Genomic DNA, 14491 nt, shown 5'->3' on the forward strand with positions numbered 1-14491 from the left:
AAGAAAATGTATAAAATGAATCGAGGGAGTCGACGTGTGCTCTGCCTTTTAATTACTGGTGGCTTCTGCTCCAATCCTGCTCCGGGCTGGGTGCAGGCAGAGAAAACACATCAATAATTTGGGGAGCAGGGTGTGGGTACTGCAAACAAATGGGTCTAACTACATTGTGATTTATGCTGTAGAAGCCAAATAGAGATGGAAAGAGAAGCATCCTAGCCCAAAAGGGGAGGGGTGAAAAAGGAGGAAATTACGAGATAAATAAAAGCATTCAGGACACAAAAGAGAATGCAGAACAGTCTTGTTTTATTACTTTTAAGTAATAAAGAGCCTTTTCCTTGCCTTTTTGTCTTTTTTTCCCTTTTTTTCTCTCTTTTTTTTTTTTTCTTTTTTACAACATACATTAAGTCATGAATCAGATGTTAGGGGATGTGGAGATGGAAGGAAAATTGGTGACATCACAATATTCTTACAACTTTACAACAAATATAAATCTGAGTTGGTTGCATCTACCAGTGTCTAGCAAGGGTGGAGAGCAAAGGCACACTCAGGTTTAGGGACCCTCCCCCCACACGCTGTGGGGAACAAAAGAAAATGGGAAAAATACTTCAATGCAGAAGACCACCTCAATACCTGTGGGCATTTTAGGGTTAACACCATGAGTGATGGATTGTGGGAGGCAGGGAGGGGTGGAGGCAGACACGGTCTCGGTAACACAGCTGAGGCATTGATGCCCGCACGTGGGGAGCAGAGAGTGGGTGGGTGCTGCACCTTATTTCTAGTGGGAGTGAAGTTTGGGGAAGAAGGCAGCAGGGTGATCTATACCCATCATCTTCCTAAGTTCCCCATTTCTAAAGAAAATAGACGGAAAGAGACAACATCTCTCTTTGCAGCAAAGTGTCATGGTTTCAGGGCACAGTTCACAGGGTGTGAATACAGATTCCATTCACAAAACAAAACAAAAGCATAACAACACAAGAACAACAAAAACCTATCCCGAATGAGAGCAAAACTAAAGGGGTGTCTGGAATAAAAAGGTCGTGCATGTGTTCTGGCTGCACACCTGGCTCTCACTCTGATTATGGAGGTACCACTCTTCACTAGCCAATTCAAAGTTATCCCCGATTGTCTTTTTCAGAAGTTTCCTTTTTCAGACAAAACTAAACGCAGAGATTGAACTGGAAATGAAAATGAGACAAAGAGGCCACCAGATATACTGTTTAGCGGTTTAAAAAAACAATAACAACCAACAACAATGCTCACAGTTTACAGTATGTTGACAGTTCTCCGCAATAGAGTAAGTAAACAAAAGTCCCTTGTGTGTGCTTGAGCTAATGAAAACCAAGGGGAAAAACACACACCCCACCCCTCCCCCTACAAACAACAGCCACAAAAGGATAAAGAAATAAAAAAATTAAAAACCTTTTGCCCCAGTCAATGTTTTTGCAGCATCCATTGTAGTTGGCCTTGTACTTGGAGTTACTCGTTAATCACAGCAGGGACCAGCCTGCCTGCATCTATTTCCATGTTATTTCTTTGTGTGCATTGCACGTGTGTGCCTAGCACATGGCTTGGAGACTACCCCCAGGTGCCTGCCCAACCTTACAGTGTGTTCTCCTGGCAGTGGATGCAGCAGAAATGAAGACTGGGATGTTAGTCCCTTTTCTGCTGGCTAATGAGGACATCATCATGTTGAAATGATCTGAGAATACAAGGGAAGCAGGGAGCTGTGGAGGAAGATAGGGGATTTACCACCCACAACACTGGGATCCATGAAAGGTTGGTTGGAACTGGCACCACTAGATGGAAGTGTGAATTGGGCTGTGGTGCCACCCGGCTCTCCTATAACCATCACAACTGCATCCTCCTTCCTTCAGCTGGACGTTAATCTTCCAGAGGACTGCAGTGGGGGTGGGGGGAGGGAGGATCAAATAAATATCTGCATTTATTTCAAAAGGGGGAAAAGATTATCATAATGACAGTTTACAAGTGTACACAACTCAGGGTGTAAGGCACAAATTTACATGTGGAAAACAGGCTATTCACAGATGTAACCCCACGAAAAACCTGTGTGATCAAACCATTAATTTATGCAAGGTAGCAGCCAGCATATTAATTAGTTCACACCATTGGTAGATTTTGTTTGCTGTCTCACATGCAAGGTGAAATGAGATGGTGTTTCACAAGCTGGTGCCTTCACAGAAAGTAGGAACCCCTGACAAAGCTATCTTGGCAGCAATGGGACACGAGGTGCCATTCTCAAAGTTCCTCTCCTGGTTGTTTTAGAAGTTAGGATCTGGAAGGACTTTTAAACAAATTATTCTTTTGCATGTTATAGGCCAGGAAGCTGACCAGAAAATTAAGCTGGTAGATTTAAATAAATATTCCCCTCTTAAGTTTTTTTTCTTTAGCTAGAGATCAGACAGTCCAAACACAAAGCTCAGAATTCCAGCTCCGACTTACTCAGTGAATTTATTGTAAAAATAAAGAAACTCAATTATTCCAGTTAATGGATTTCACGTTAAATAGTTTTAACTATCATGGGGACTTTCTGAAGAGCTGTTCAGAGGATGGTATGTGGAAGAGTCCTTTCCTTAAGGAAAAAAAAAGTGAACAATAAATAAAGAGTTACTTGCGTTAACGGTCACGTTATTTCATTAAAAGAGAGGAGCAGAAATCTATGACATAGTTGCCCAGCATGGCATTCATCTGTTATAACAGAAAGCTGTAACTGGTGGGCATTTCACAGTATCTGCGCATAGTAAACTTCTGCCATTGTTAAAGTCTGAGTTAGAATTATCAATGAATTCTTTTTTTTTTGTCTTTTTAATTCATTTTTAAAAAAATGTGTTTGCAGGTGGGAACGCTCGCCCAGTTGGGCAGCGCCCCGTGCAGTCATGGACACGATGTTGCCGTTGCTATCCACGTGTGTGTGCGTGTGCGTGTGTGTGCACGCGGGTGCGCAGACGCACACGGTAGGCGTGGGTGGAGGGGTGGGTATGTGTGCTTTTGGCTCATGTGTGATGCTGACTGAAGTCTTTCGTGAGTCCGACCTGTTGCAGGGCGTAGGGGAAGAGTGAAGGAAGAGAAATGGAGGTGAGTCCCGCGTCGCAAACCTTCACCGAACCGCACGGCCCAATTGTCGACAGTCCCTTCCCCGCGCTGCGTCCCAGGGAGGGACTCGGAGTCCCGGGCGCCGCCACGGCCGTCTCGGTCGGGTGGGTGATCAGCCTTGGAGAACCGTGCCGAGCTGAGCGGGCGGGCGCCTGGCCTTTTCCTGCTGGTTCGACACCTGCCCCCTCCCCACCCCGGGGATTATGTACACGCATCGTTGGGCTTCATGGCTGTGGAAAGAGGGGCAAAGGAGGGTTTTGGGGGCACGTCCGGCTTTAGCGAGGGCGTGCGCTTCAGCCCCGCCCTGGTCAGTGAGTTGCAGGCGCTGCTGAGGCTGGGCTGCCTCGCCGCAGTCACGGCCTGGCCCGAGGGCTGCGGCGAGCTGTGCGCCTGGATGGAGTCCACCCTCTGTGGGGCGGGGGGCGGGTTGTCTCCCCGGCCAAAGCTCTGGTTCCTGGAGAGGTGGGAGGAATTGGAGGAGTTAGTATTGTTTCTTTTGAGGGTGGCGGCCTGATGGCTTCTGGTGAGCGAGTTCGTGGGGTAGCTCCTCTTATAGTCCAGCCCGTAGGTCGAGGAGGGGCGCATCTCCAGCCGCTTGCTCAGGCCGCTCTGCGACAGGGAGGCTCCGGGAGGGCCCAGGGAGGCCTCCCGCTGGGGGACTTTGGGGGGCAGGCTGTCCAGGTTCTCCACCAGGTTCACCCCGTGGTTGGGACTCTTGCTGCTGAGGTGTTCCTTGATGGTCTTGTACTCCAGGGTGGCCGCCTGGTCCTCCAGCGCCATCTGCGCCACCTCGCTCATTTTGGGCTGGTCCACGTACTCGTGCTGGTAGCCCTGCCGCGTGGTGGGCAGCACGACCACGCTGGGGATGTGGCTGGGGGAGGCCCGCAGGGGCAGGTCAGTGGGGATCACCGGGGAGCCCATGGGGGGCATGTCCTTGGTGCAGGCGTTGATGAGGTTCTGATTCCGTTCCCACTCGCGGCTGCCGCGGCTGGGCTTGCGTTTCTGCTGCAGCGTCGGCGTGGACTCCGGGGTGGGCAGGGCGGCCAGGTCCAGGTGGTGCTGATCGGCCTTGATGAGCATCTTGGCGGTGTTGCTGGGAGTGGCGAGCTTGCCGTTGTGCATGAGTGGCGTGAGGATGGCCTCTGGCTTGGGGTCTTTGGACTGGGTGTCCCCGAAGAGGCCGCTGAGCTTGGTGACGCTGCTCATGGAGCCGCGGCGCGAGTGGGTGAGCTCCTTCTCCTTGCGCTGCACCGAGGACACGTCTTTGCGCCGGTGATCGCAGACGCAGTAGACGATGATGCCCGAGAACACGGCCCCCATGACAAAAGCCAGAATGACCGCGATGGCCAGGAGGGTGACAGGAACGAGCTGGTCGTGGCCTTTGAGATAGCTCTCCCGAATCACTCCTGCAAAAGATATCGCATATGGTGTGAAGAAATGAGAGCAGACCCCGAGGCTTAATTTTGTTTGGCATTCACCCTGTTAATTAATAATAGTAATAAGTGACAATGGCACCTCTGCAGAATTTGTCTTTGAGGCTCCCTCTTGCCAAACATTAACTCATTAATCCTCCCCGCCCCACCCCCCAGGATGTAAATAGACTTCCCTTATTGTCTTTGTGTTTTGAAAAGGTGCATTCCCCTCTTTTCAAGTATGGACTCTTTCTAAGTTGGTTCAGTCCGTGGAATATGGCAGTTTTTTCCTTTCCAAAATCTAATCCTCTTTCCCTTTTCATCTTTTTTTTTTCAATCTTCCCCATCATAAAAGTGCCAGTGAGGTATTTTGAGTCTGGGGAAATAGGCAACACTTTCATGCATGTTAAATGAACAAATGGCACACTGCTCCAGACGTCCAGGGAGTTTGCTGGGCCCCATGGCCTCTGTCTGGAGAACAGCTAGGTTAGCATTTCAAGCAACGGGGGAGAAAGACGGTAGGTATCATCTATAATGAAAGAGAGTAGCTAAAGCCCATAGATTACAAATGTTTATGCTGATTTTGCATCACTTCTCCAAAAACAAACAAAAAACCCATGTAAAAAAACTCAATTTTAGGTAAATATGCTGAATATTTGAATGAAGCTCTTCCTCTACTTGAGCTGAAAGAAAATTTCAAAGTAGAGGCCATTTGGGGTCCTGTAGTGGATTTGAGAAGTGTCAGGTCTCATTAAAACAGCTAGAGTTTGCTGTCACGGTGAGATTCTTCAGCAGAGCTAATCTCTTCAATTTAATAAAAATTATGTGGCTCTGCCCGTCAATAATATTACACTACATTAACCAAGATGCCGCGTTTCTGAAGAAAGTGGCTTTCCCTGTTCCTGCTTAATCAGCCACCAAGCTGAGACTCGAATCAAATGCAGACACTGAAGCTTTTATTTTTTAATGCCAAGTGAGAATACACATCACAATTGTCAGATCTTAAGTGCTTGATGCGGTAGCTGAAAAAAATAAAATCTCAAATACCTCAATTCCTGCCTCTGGAGAGTGAAAGAACATGAATACATTAGAGGCTCTACCATGGGCTGAGGAAATGTAAACATTGTTCCTATTATGGAAATGCTAGTAAGACAGAAAATGTACCTTCTCTGGTCTCAGGAGACACATTTTTCATCAACTAAATCAACTCTTTCTGGAATATGTTTAATGTATTTTCCTGGCAGATATCAGTAGTACAGAATGAGAATAAAATGAGATAAAAATCTCTACCCTTTCCCAAGCCCACAACACACAACCCTTACACTTCTGTTGAAATGCTTTGTGTGTGACACCCGAGACCCTGAGGAAATGCAGCTTTGTCAAGGGGTTTTTCTGTTAAAATATTTTGATTGGTGAAGCGATGGTTTTAAGACTCAGAACACTTAGCCTGGAGAAGAAAGCTTCTCTTTCTCTTTTCTCCGTGCACCGTCCTCACCCCCTCAATCGTGACGTCACACTTGGCTGCTGTGGCAATGACTGTCCTGTGACAAAGGGCTGCAACTGCAGGTGGGGGAATAAATATTATAGAAACAGCAAACACCTCTTGAGAAGCAAAGACTGTGATTAAACAAATGCCCTTGGTGTTGAAGGGCAAGGGAGGAAACTCACCCAGGGAAAATACGGTCAGACACTGACTAATTTCCAAATGTGACACTTGTCAAATATTTCACGATTTATCTTCATGAACTTTTAAAGGGTAGAAACTGAGAGGCAAAAAGCCAGCAGGAAATTTGGCTAAAACTCACACCTTCTTAGGTTGTGGAGCTCCCCAAACAGTGGGGTGTCTTGCATCCAAATATGTTTTAATACCAAGGAACTGCGCTAATGAGAATTTCTTCCTTAAATCTGCATTTCCTTGTAATAGCAACCAATTTTCTTTCAACTTTGGTTTTGCATGGTGTTCAACTGAACATCATTTTTAACCACCTACATATGATGCACAGAAATGTACACCTGTGAATAAAGTGGGCTTAATTTCACTTATTGACTTGGTGATGTCAGTGGGGTGTAACACAGGCTAGGCCCCACCCAATACAGATATTAGGTAGATTTTTTCATAGCAGTGGGCATTTCTTGGGTCCCTTCTGGCAACTGTATTTATGGGGGCTCCCCAATAAATTCATACTTGTGATAGGTAGTGATCTACAACTGACTATCAATTTACAGTTTAAATTACCATCTCAGTTTAAGAGGATCATAGAATAAGGTTAGAGCAATCCATTTGTTTCATTTATTGTTTAATTGGGAAATCTGCAAAATTTTAAAGTATATACATTGCTTCTTAACTTTGCTTTTAGCTCCCAAATAGTCTTTCATGTCTGAAGGTCCTTAACTATCCGAGTCTCATGGACCCCATTTGCTCTTTCACTGGGAAAAACTCTTTTAGTGCATGACATTTGAGTTCAGGTTTTTGGTTGTTAACAAAGCAGGGTCTGACCTTTGAGAAAAATAGTCTCAGACAGCTTTCTTTGGCTCATTTTGTTATGTAAATAGTGTCTTTAAAAACCTTTCTGCATTTCTTGGGCTTTGAGATAGCTACCTTGAAACAGGTGGCTTCCCTCCTCTGCTTGTGCAAATTCAGAAACCCCATGTCCAAAGTTAGAAACAGATCAGAGATGAAGTTGAAAGCAAAGTCAAGAAGATAAGACGTGAAGAGTTATTTTTGGAAGATGCCTTCCAAACTTAAAGCTTTCTGATTATATCATAAGAAAAGGGCAAAGCAGCATCTGTGGAAATGATTAAATCAGCTTTGTACAGATGGTCATTGTGAAGACTTGCACACACCAGACCTGTCAGTTAGGCTGAGGGTCGTGTAACACCAGAGATAGCCAAAGGCCTGGAGATGTGGGCTCCCACTCACTGCTGGGTGACCATTAAGCAAGTGTCTCTGGGCCTCAGTTTCTTCCATCTGTCATGTGGGGTGAACACCCTTAATCTTAATGCCTTACTGTGTAGTTACAAGAATCAGTTGAAATAATGATTAAGAAAGAGCCTAAGAAAGCAGTCTGCTGCTGCTGCTAAGTCACTTCAGTCGTGTCCGACTGTGTGTGACCCCATAGACGGAAGCCCACCAGGGTTCCCCGTCCCTGGGATTCTCCAAGCAAGAACACTGGAGTGGGTTGCCATTTCCTTCTCCAATGTGTGAAAGTGGAAGTGAAGTCGCTCAGTCGTGTCCAACCCTTAGTGACCCCATGGACTGCAGCCTACCAGGCTCCTCCATCCATGGGATTTCCTAGGCAAGAGTACTGGAGTGGCTTGCCATTGCCTTCTCCGAAGCAGTCTGCTAGACACATCTAAAGATCAGAGGAAGCCACCAAAGAGAGATGGGGGGTTGGTAGCTCATGAAGGGCTTAAGAGTGACAGTCACAGCTTTGCCATTAGATTTCATTTGCTGTGGGTCTCCCAGAAGAGGGGTAGACGTGTTCTTCCCAGCTCCAAACCTTGGGCTATGCAAATGTTGCCAAAAGGGTGATGTTGAGGCAACATCAGGGAACATGTACCTCTGTTTCAGGATTGCCTGTAGGCCCTGAATTTTGAAATAAGTGAAACAACAACAGTGGGAAATGTTGAGCAAACACACTGATTATATTAATAGTTGGGCTTCCCAGGTGGCACTAGTGGTAAAGAACCTTCCTGCCAGTGCAGGAGATGTAAAGAGATGCAGGTTTGATCCCTCGGTTGAGAAGATCCCCTGGAGGAGGGCTTGGCAATTCACTCCAGTATTCTTGCCTAGAGAATCCCTTGGACAGAAGAGCTTGGTGGGCTACAGTCCATGGGGTTGCAAAGAGTCTGACGTTACTGAAATGACTTAGGATGCATGCATATTAATAGTTAGACTCCTACTGCTGCTAAGTCGCTTCAGTCATGCCCAGACTCTGTGCAACCCCATAGACAGCAGCCCACCAGGCTTCCCTGTTCCTGGGATTCTCCAGACAAGAACACTGGAGTGGGTTGCCATTTCCTTCTCCAATGCATGAAAGTGAAAAGTGAAAGTGAAGTCGCTCAGTCGTGTCCGACTCTTAGCAACCCCATGGACTGCAGCCCACCAAGCTCCTCCACCCATGGGATTTTCCAGGCAAGAGTACTGGAGTGGGGTGCCATTGCCTTCTCTGTTAGACTCCTAGTGGGGTAATAATCCTATAATCAACTCCTTGAGGGTAGGGTATATATTTTATATGCCTTTATAATCCTCACCATCCCCAGGGCTCTTGGTTGGGCACTTACTAAGTAATTATTAAATAAACGGGTTTGCAACACATTTAGAGACAGTTTTTAAATAGACTTCTAAACTTGGTGGGTCATCTTTGAAGTGATTTGCTTCTGAAATCCCAGAACAATATCTCCATATAACGGAATATAATCAGGCTTCCCTGGTGGCTCAGAGGTTAAAGCGTCTGCCTCCAATGCGGGAGGCCCGGGTTCGATCCCTGGGTTGGGAAGATCCCCTGGAGAAGGAAACGGTAACCCACTCCAGTATTCTTGCCTGGAGAATCCCATGGACGGAGAAGCCTGGTAGGCTACAGTCCACGGGTCGCATAGAGTCGGACACGACTGAGCGATGGAACGGAACGGAACAACCATTAGAAGAAAGAAATCTATAAAGGTGCTCAATATGTATTCAAAATAATAATAGGATAAACTAAAGTAAAAAGATACTTGTTCTGGGATAATTCCAAAAGAGAGGATGAAGGTAAATGGGTTATTTGTAACAGCTGAGTGCTCCAGCGCAATCAGCTGGACGCAAAACTAATGCGTCTTTGCAAAGGGTTCAGGGTTGCGGTTGGAGGAACATCATTGCTTCAGGAGTGGCAAGGAAACCCCAGGCAAGTAGAAGGGCCTTTGTAGGGTGATGCCTTTTCCACCCTGGGCTGTTGGAATACCTTCCTCTACCAACCCCTGGGCCTTCTGCTCTCACCAGTTGAAAATGGGGCATTAGTAATGAAAACAGTATCTGAGAAACCCTTTGCATTGATTCATTAACCGCCAGCTATTTCTCACCAGTCATGAGGTGCTAAATGGTTATTCTTTCCACCTTCCTATTGCAGGAAGCTAGACACACAATGGCTCAAAGATTTCTCTGAAATCATGCCTTAAATTGGCAGAACTGAGAAAGAATAGAATCTCCACTTTTTTTTTTCTGAGCCTAGAGAGTTTTCAGAGGCTGCTGGAAGGAGGTCTCAGAGGGGCAGTTATTATGAACAACCCCGCCCTCTAGGCCCTACAATATGTGATTCACAATAAGAGCAGTTATAAATGGCAAAATAAGAGGAAACCCAACACAGTTCTGATTTTTCCTATGATGACGATGTCCATGCACTTTGAAATGTCATACATCAAGTTCCTTATTTAAATAATGATTTTTGGTAGCTCAAAGATTCTCTACCATTGCCTCTAGTCTGCACAGGATGCCCAGCGCCAGGCTTGGGAACAACAGGCCTCAGAAAAGATACTCTCCTAACTCGGCTGGATTGTGATGTTGTTGGCGCCTTGACTCCTCTCCTGGGCTAACAAGATTTTGACCAAACGCACCTTGCGGCTGCCTTCAGCAAACAATTACAGAGCATGGATGAAAGTCCCTTGGTGGGCTTTGGGGAGACAAAGATGAAGGAGGCACAAAGTCTGTGATCCAGTAGGGGAGAAGGCAGGTGTGCACACATGAACTACATCCAAAGCCCAGAAGCATCATGAGATGATTGCTTCTACCTAATATGGATGGGCAAAGGCTTTATATAGGAGCTGACGTTTGAGCTAAGTCTTCAGGTGCATGGGATGTCAACCCAAGTGGAGAGAGCAACAAGAACCAAGGCATGGAGGGGAGGAAAGAGAAGGCTGTGTTCAGCGATGGCCAGTGGTCCCGCTGCCTTCTAGCCTCTTAAGCTCTAGGCACCACCTCTCTGCTGCATTCTCATTGCTTCTGGGCTTTCACACAGGCTGTTCCCTCTGCCCAGAAAACCCCTGCTCACCTCCCAGCCCTCCGACCTCCTCCAGGTCTCAGCTGACATGAAGAAACTGTCTGCAATTCCCCCAAGCCAGTTTAGCCCTTCCTTCTGTTAAGGGTTCCCAGACCTCTGCACCTCTCTCCCCTAAAGTCATCACTCTTATGATGCTCTGTTTGTTTTTTTACACCTAAATTGCTCCAGACAGCTCCGGGAAGGAGAGACTTTCTGCTCCGCTGCACCCCCAGGCATACAGGTGCTCAGTAAATAGCTGTTAAGTAAGTAAGTGAGTAAGTGAAGTCGCTCAGTCGTGTCTGACTCTTTGTGACCCCGTGGACTGTAGCCTACCAGGCTTCTCCGTCCATGGGATTCTCCAGGCAAGAATACTGGAGTAGCTGTTAAATAAATAGTAAATGAATACATGCCTGAATGAGTACTTGGAGGGGAAGACAGGAGTGAGAGCTGAACCCCATTTGGAAGCAGGCTGTGAAAAGCCTTGAAAGTCTGAAAAAGATGTTTAGAAGACATGTCCGTTTGGAAGGAAAATTACTGATTAATTTACCTGTGATTTCAAGGGTCTTCTTGCCTGAGAAAGCTGACTTTCAGCTTATTCTGTTCCACACTGAATCCATTATTGAGAAACTACAGGCTTCAAAGAGTCAGTATCTTTGCATCAAAAGCACAGCCAGCCTACTTGAATTTATTATCACTGTTATTAAAATTAAGACTCTGTCTTCAACTACACTTATCCCCTGCACCATACAGACATGGCTGGGAGATGGTACCCGTCCTATCAAAAAAATGAAGCCAAACAGACAAAGAAAAACACATTTACTCTATCGCGCCTATTTAGCTAAGTACCAAAGGAAAAGCCTTACCCATCCCTGCCCCAGTTACCTTGCTAAGTACGAGACCTTCGAATGTCAGAACCTTGAAATGGTTAAGTGCACACTTTCCCCTCTCACCCCTGTTCACTGGACTGCCTGTTTCGGAGCTGCTGTGATATGATGGATGTGTCTGTCTCCATAGTGAAGTGATTAATAGGCATCTGTGTGAAGCGGACCCAGTGACCACAAAGATAACAAAGCCTCTCTGTGTCCTTTAGAGAAACATGCAAAGGCAAAAAGGAGGATGGACATTTCCTCCACCACTGAGCCAGAGCGGGGTTCGTGTTGGGCCTGAGAGCTAAGAAAGATGGCAAAATACCAAGAAAAGCTCCGGAGTGGGATCCCCTAAAAATAGACTCTTGCTTCTGCTTTATAGTAAGACAAGCCTGTAATTTCCTTGAAATCCTCATAACAACTTGGGTGAATGGAATCCAACAACCCAATTTTTCTTGTTTGAAAATCTTAAGTGCACCAAAATGCCAGCCCCAGAGTCCTGCAAGGCAGCATGAATGAATGAACGCGTCACGGGCCAAGCACCGCGGCCGCTAACCACAGAGGACCCGCTGTAATCCCTGCTAAGAGAGAAAAAACAAATAGGGGAAAAACCTAACTGCAGATAATTTATTCTCAGAGCCACACCCCGCCCCAGGAGATGACCACACGGAAAGTGCAGGGGGAGCTCTCCGTGGTTATCTCGGCAGGAAGCAGTCTTCTCCTAGTCTTACACGGCATAATGTGAACCAGATGGTTTAGGAATAAACGGAGCCGCCAGCAGCCATGGAAATGGGCGCAGAGTTTATAACTCAAACTTTCCCTTCTTCTATTTTCAGATCTTTTTTTTCCCCCTGGCAGACCAAAGATTAGGCAGTGGAAGGGGCCACTGTCTGTCTTCCAGAGGTAGCAAGTTAATGACTGACCACGCCACAGTAGAGACAGCTTCCTGGCTGTTTAATATCCTCAGTTCAGAGGCTATTTTAAAACTCCCATATTGAAATGATGCTGCCTGTGGTCGTCTGCGGATGAATCCACTTCCAGTCCTATCACCTCTGAGACTGATGCATTTTCATTTGTTGTGGGAGGCCATCGCAGGAAGAGAAGGGAGGATGAGCATAAAACTTCATTTTCCCCTCCGTGCCAGTGGAGTGCTTGGTTGGCTCCTTCTCCTTGGCCCCACTGTTTTAGACTCGGCCCTGCCAGTGGGAGGACTGCACCCAGAGCGGAGGTGAGGTCTAGAATGGGGGTCATGATCAGATCATTTTTAAAAGCCATGCTTTGGAATGTTGACCTGTGGTTCCATGTGTTGAGGCTGTCACTGTCTTTGCAAAGGTAATGACTATTTCAGATGGGCCAAGTTTTAAGCAGAATTTGCATGGTTTACTTTCCTTCTTTTTGAGGTTTTCTTTCTTGGAAGACTAGAGACCCAACATCTAAAGTTTTGGAAACCAGACAAAGCATTTCTGTTTTCCAGCTTCCTGGTTCCATCTTCCTTTGCTCTCTTAAGAGACATCAAAGCTACAAAATAAGCAAATAGATCATCTTATAAAATTGTGGAATTTGGGTCATTCTTTGGGATTTTTTGCAGCACTCTGATTTTTTTTCTCTGCAACGCAAAGATAAAACAAATTTGGGGAAACAGGTTTGTTTAAATACTCTTAAAACTTAAACTTCCTGGGAATATAGTTCGTGGAATCTGGGTTATAGATGAGTCTGGGTATTGTTGGTTAAGAATGTAAATCTTGAGATCATAAAGACCTGGCTATCAGTCTTGGATCTGTAGCTAACTAGTTGTGTTTCTGGGCAAGTCACTCAATCTCTCTAAGCCCCAGTAGTATTGACTATGAGATGGGCTTTGTGGATGGATTAAATAGCCTGAATAAACGAATTCATGTAAAGCGTCTGGCACTGTGCAGGACATATTTAATGCTCAATTAATAATGTAAGGTGAGTGTTTCCAACTGACAAGTTACCTGCTTTCTCTGTGGTCCCAGATAAACTGTTTGGATGCAACACTTTGTTTGGGTTCAAGTGTGTTAGCCCAGAATGGAGAAATAGGATTTAAAAATACAACAAAATCTTGGAGAGTGACCTTAAATAAGATAGCCCATACAATTTGAAAAGTGTCCTAAATTAGGGTTACTCCGAATTAGTAACTTGTTGGAAATACAAATCCTTGGGTCCTACTCAAACTTTTGAATCAGACTCTCTGGAGATTTTGTTCAGAAATCTGTGTTTTAACAAGGCCTCCAGATGATTCATACGTTCACTAAAACTTGAGAGGCATTGCCCTAAATGATAGGAATAATATTCCAGAGAACAACATCAAAGTATTTCACTTTGAAGTCCAACCCCAGACAGCACTGAGGCAATGTATAGCCAGACTTGCTAAATTATTTGTAAAATAAAAAAAAAAAACAATGCAATCTTCCTTGATGTTCCCGAAAGTATGAATCTTTAGTGGGTCTTGTGTATGACATTTTCTTGCAGTTGCCATATTCTGACAAAGAATACAAAATTGATGTGATTTTATTGGCGAGAACAATACATCCCTAACACTTCCCCTTGGTACCTGACAAAAGCTTGACGTATGGCCTAAAACACTGTACCACTACTTCTGTAACAGAATCACCCCTTCTGCTAGAGCCAGAAGCTGCTGGGGGAATGCCCACCATCTCTTTATTTGCCCCACCATAAAGTCACAGGAACTTCTCATGCTCGCCGTCTCTGTCCCAGGGGCCTTCAGTTAGTGGATGGTACTAGAGAGCCCAGTCAGGACTGGGTCTCAGGGACAGAGGGAAGAGAAGCTTGGTAGAAACTCACTACCAAATAGTTGTGTGGAGCATCCTCCTTTAAAGCTTGCATCCCATGTCACCTTGAAATCTCCTCCACTCAAACAATGCACAGCCATCAGGGGACATCTGGTTCAGGGGATCTTTTCCCCTACCTCACCATGATCAGACAAGAGAATAAAAAACTCAGGAAGATTCTTTTCCTTTCTTTTCTGGATAGAAGTAGGGGACCTGAACTCATGTTCCATTCCTCAAATGAAGGTCCTGCTTTACAACAGTGCACTCAGCAGAGCTCGGTG

At 45.8% G+C, this 14491-nt stretch overlaps 1 protein-coding gene across 4 annotated transcripts in view; it reads right to left on the minus strand.

Annotated features, from left to right (window-relative positions):
* Positions 1-283: 283 nt before the first annotated feature.
* Positions 284-14491, minus strand: part of SEMA6A (semaphorin 6A) — a 133368-nt gene continuing 119160 nt past the window's right edge. For all 4 annotated transcript variants that reach the window (XM_088838763.1, XM_055431425.2, XM_055431422.2 and 1 more), the window contains one exon: positions 284-4517. In XM_088838763.1, the coding sequence (XP_088694889.1) occupies positions 3313-4517 (1205 nt within the window). In that variant the 3' untranslated portion in view covers positions 284-3312. The remainder of the gene's footprint in view (positions 4518-14491) is intronic.

This window comes from Moschus berezovskii, chromosome 8 (genome assembly GCF_049115385.1).
Source record: "Moschus berezovskii isolate FMDL1 chromosome 8, NW_MosBer_1.0, whole genome shotgun sequence".
Taxonomy (NCBI): domain Eukaryota; kingdom Metazoa; phylum Chordata; class Mammalia; order Artiodactyla; family Moschidae; genus Moschus; species Moschus berezovskii.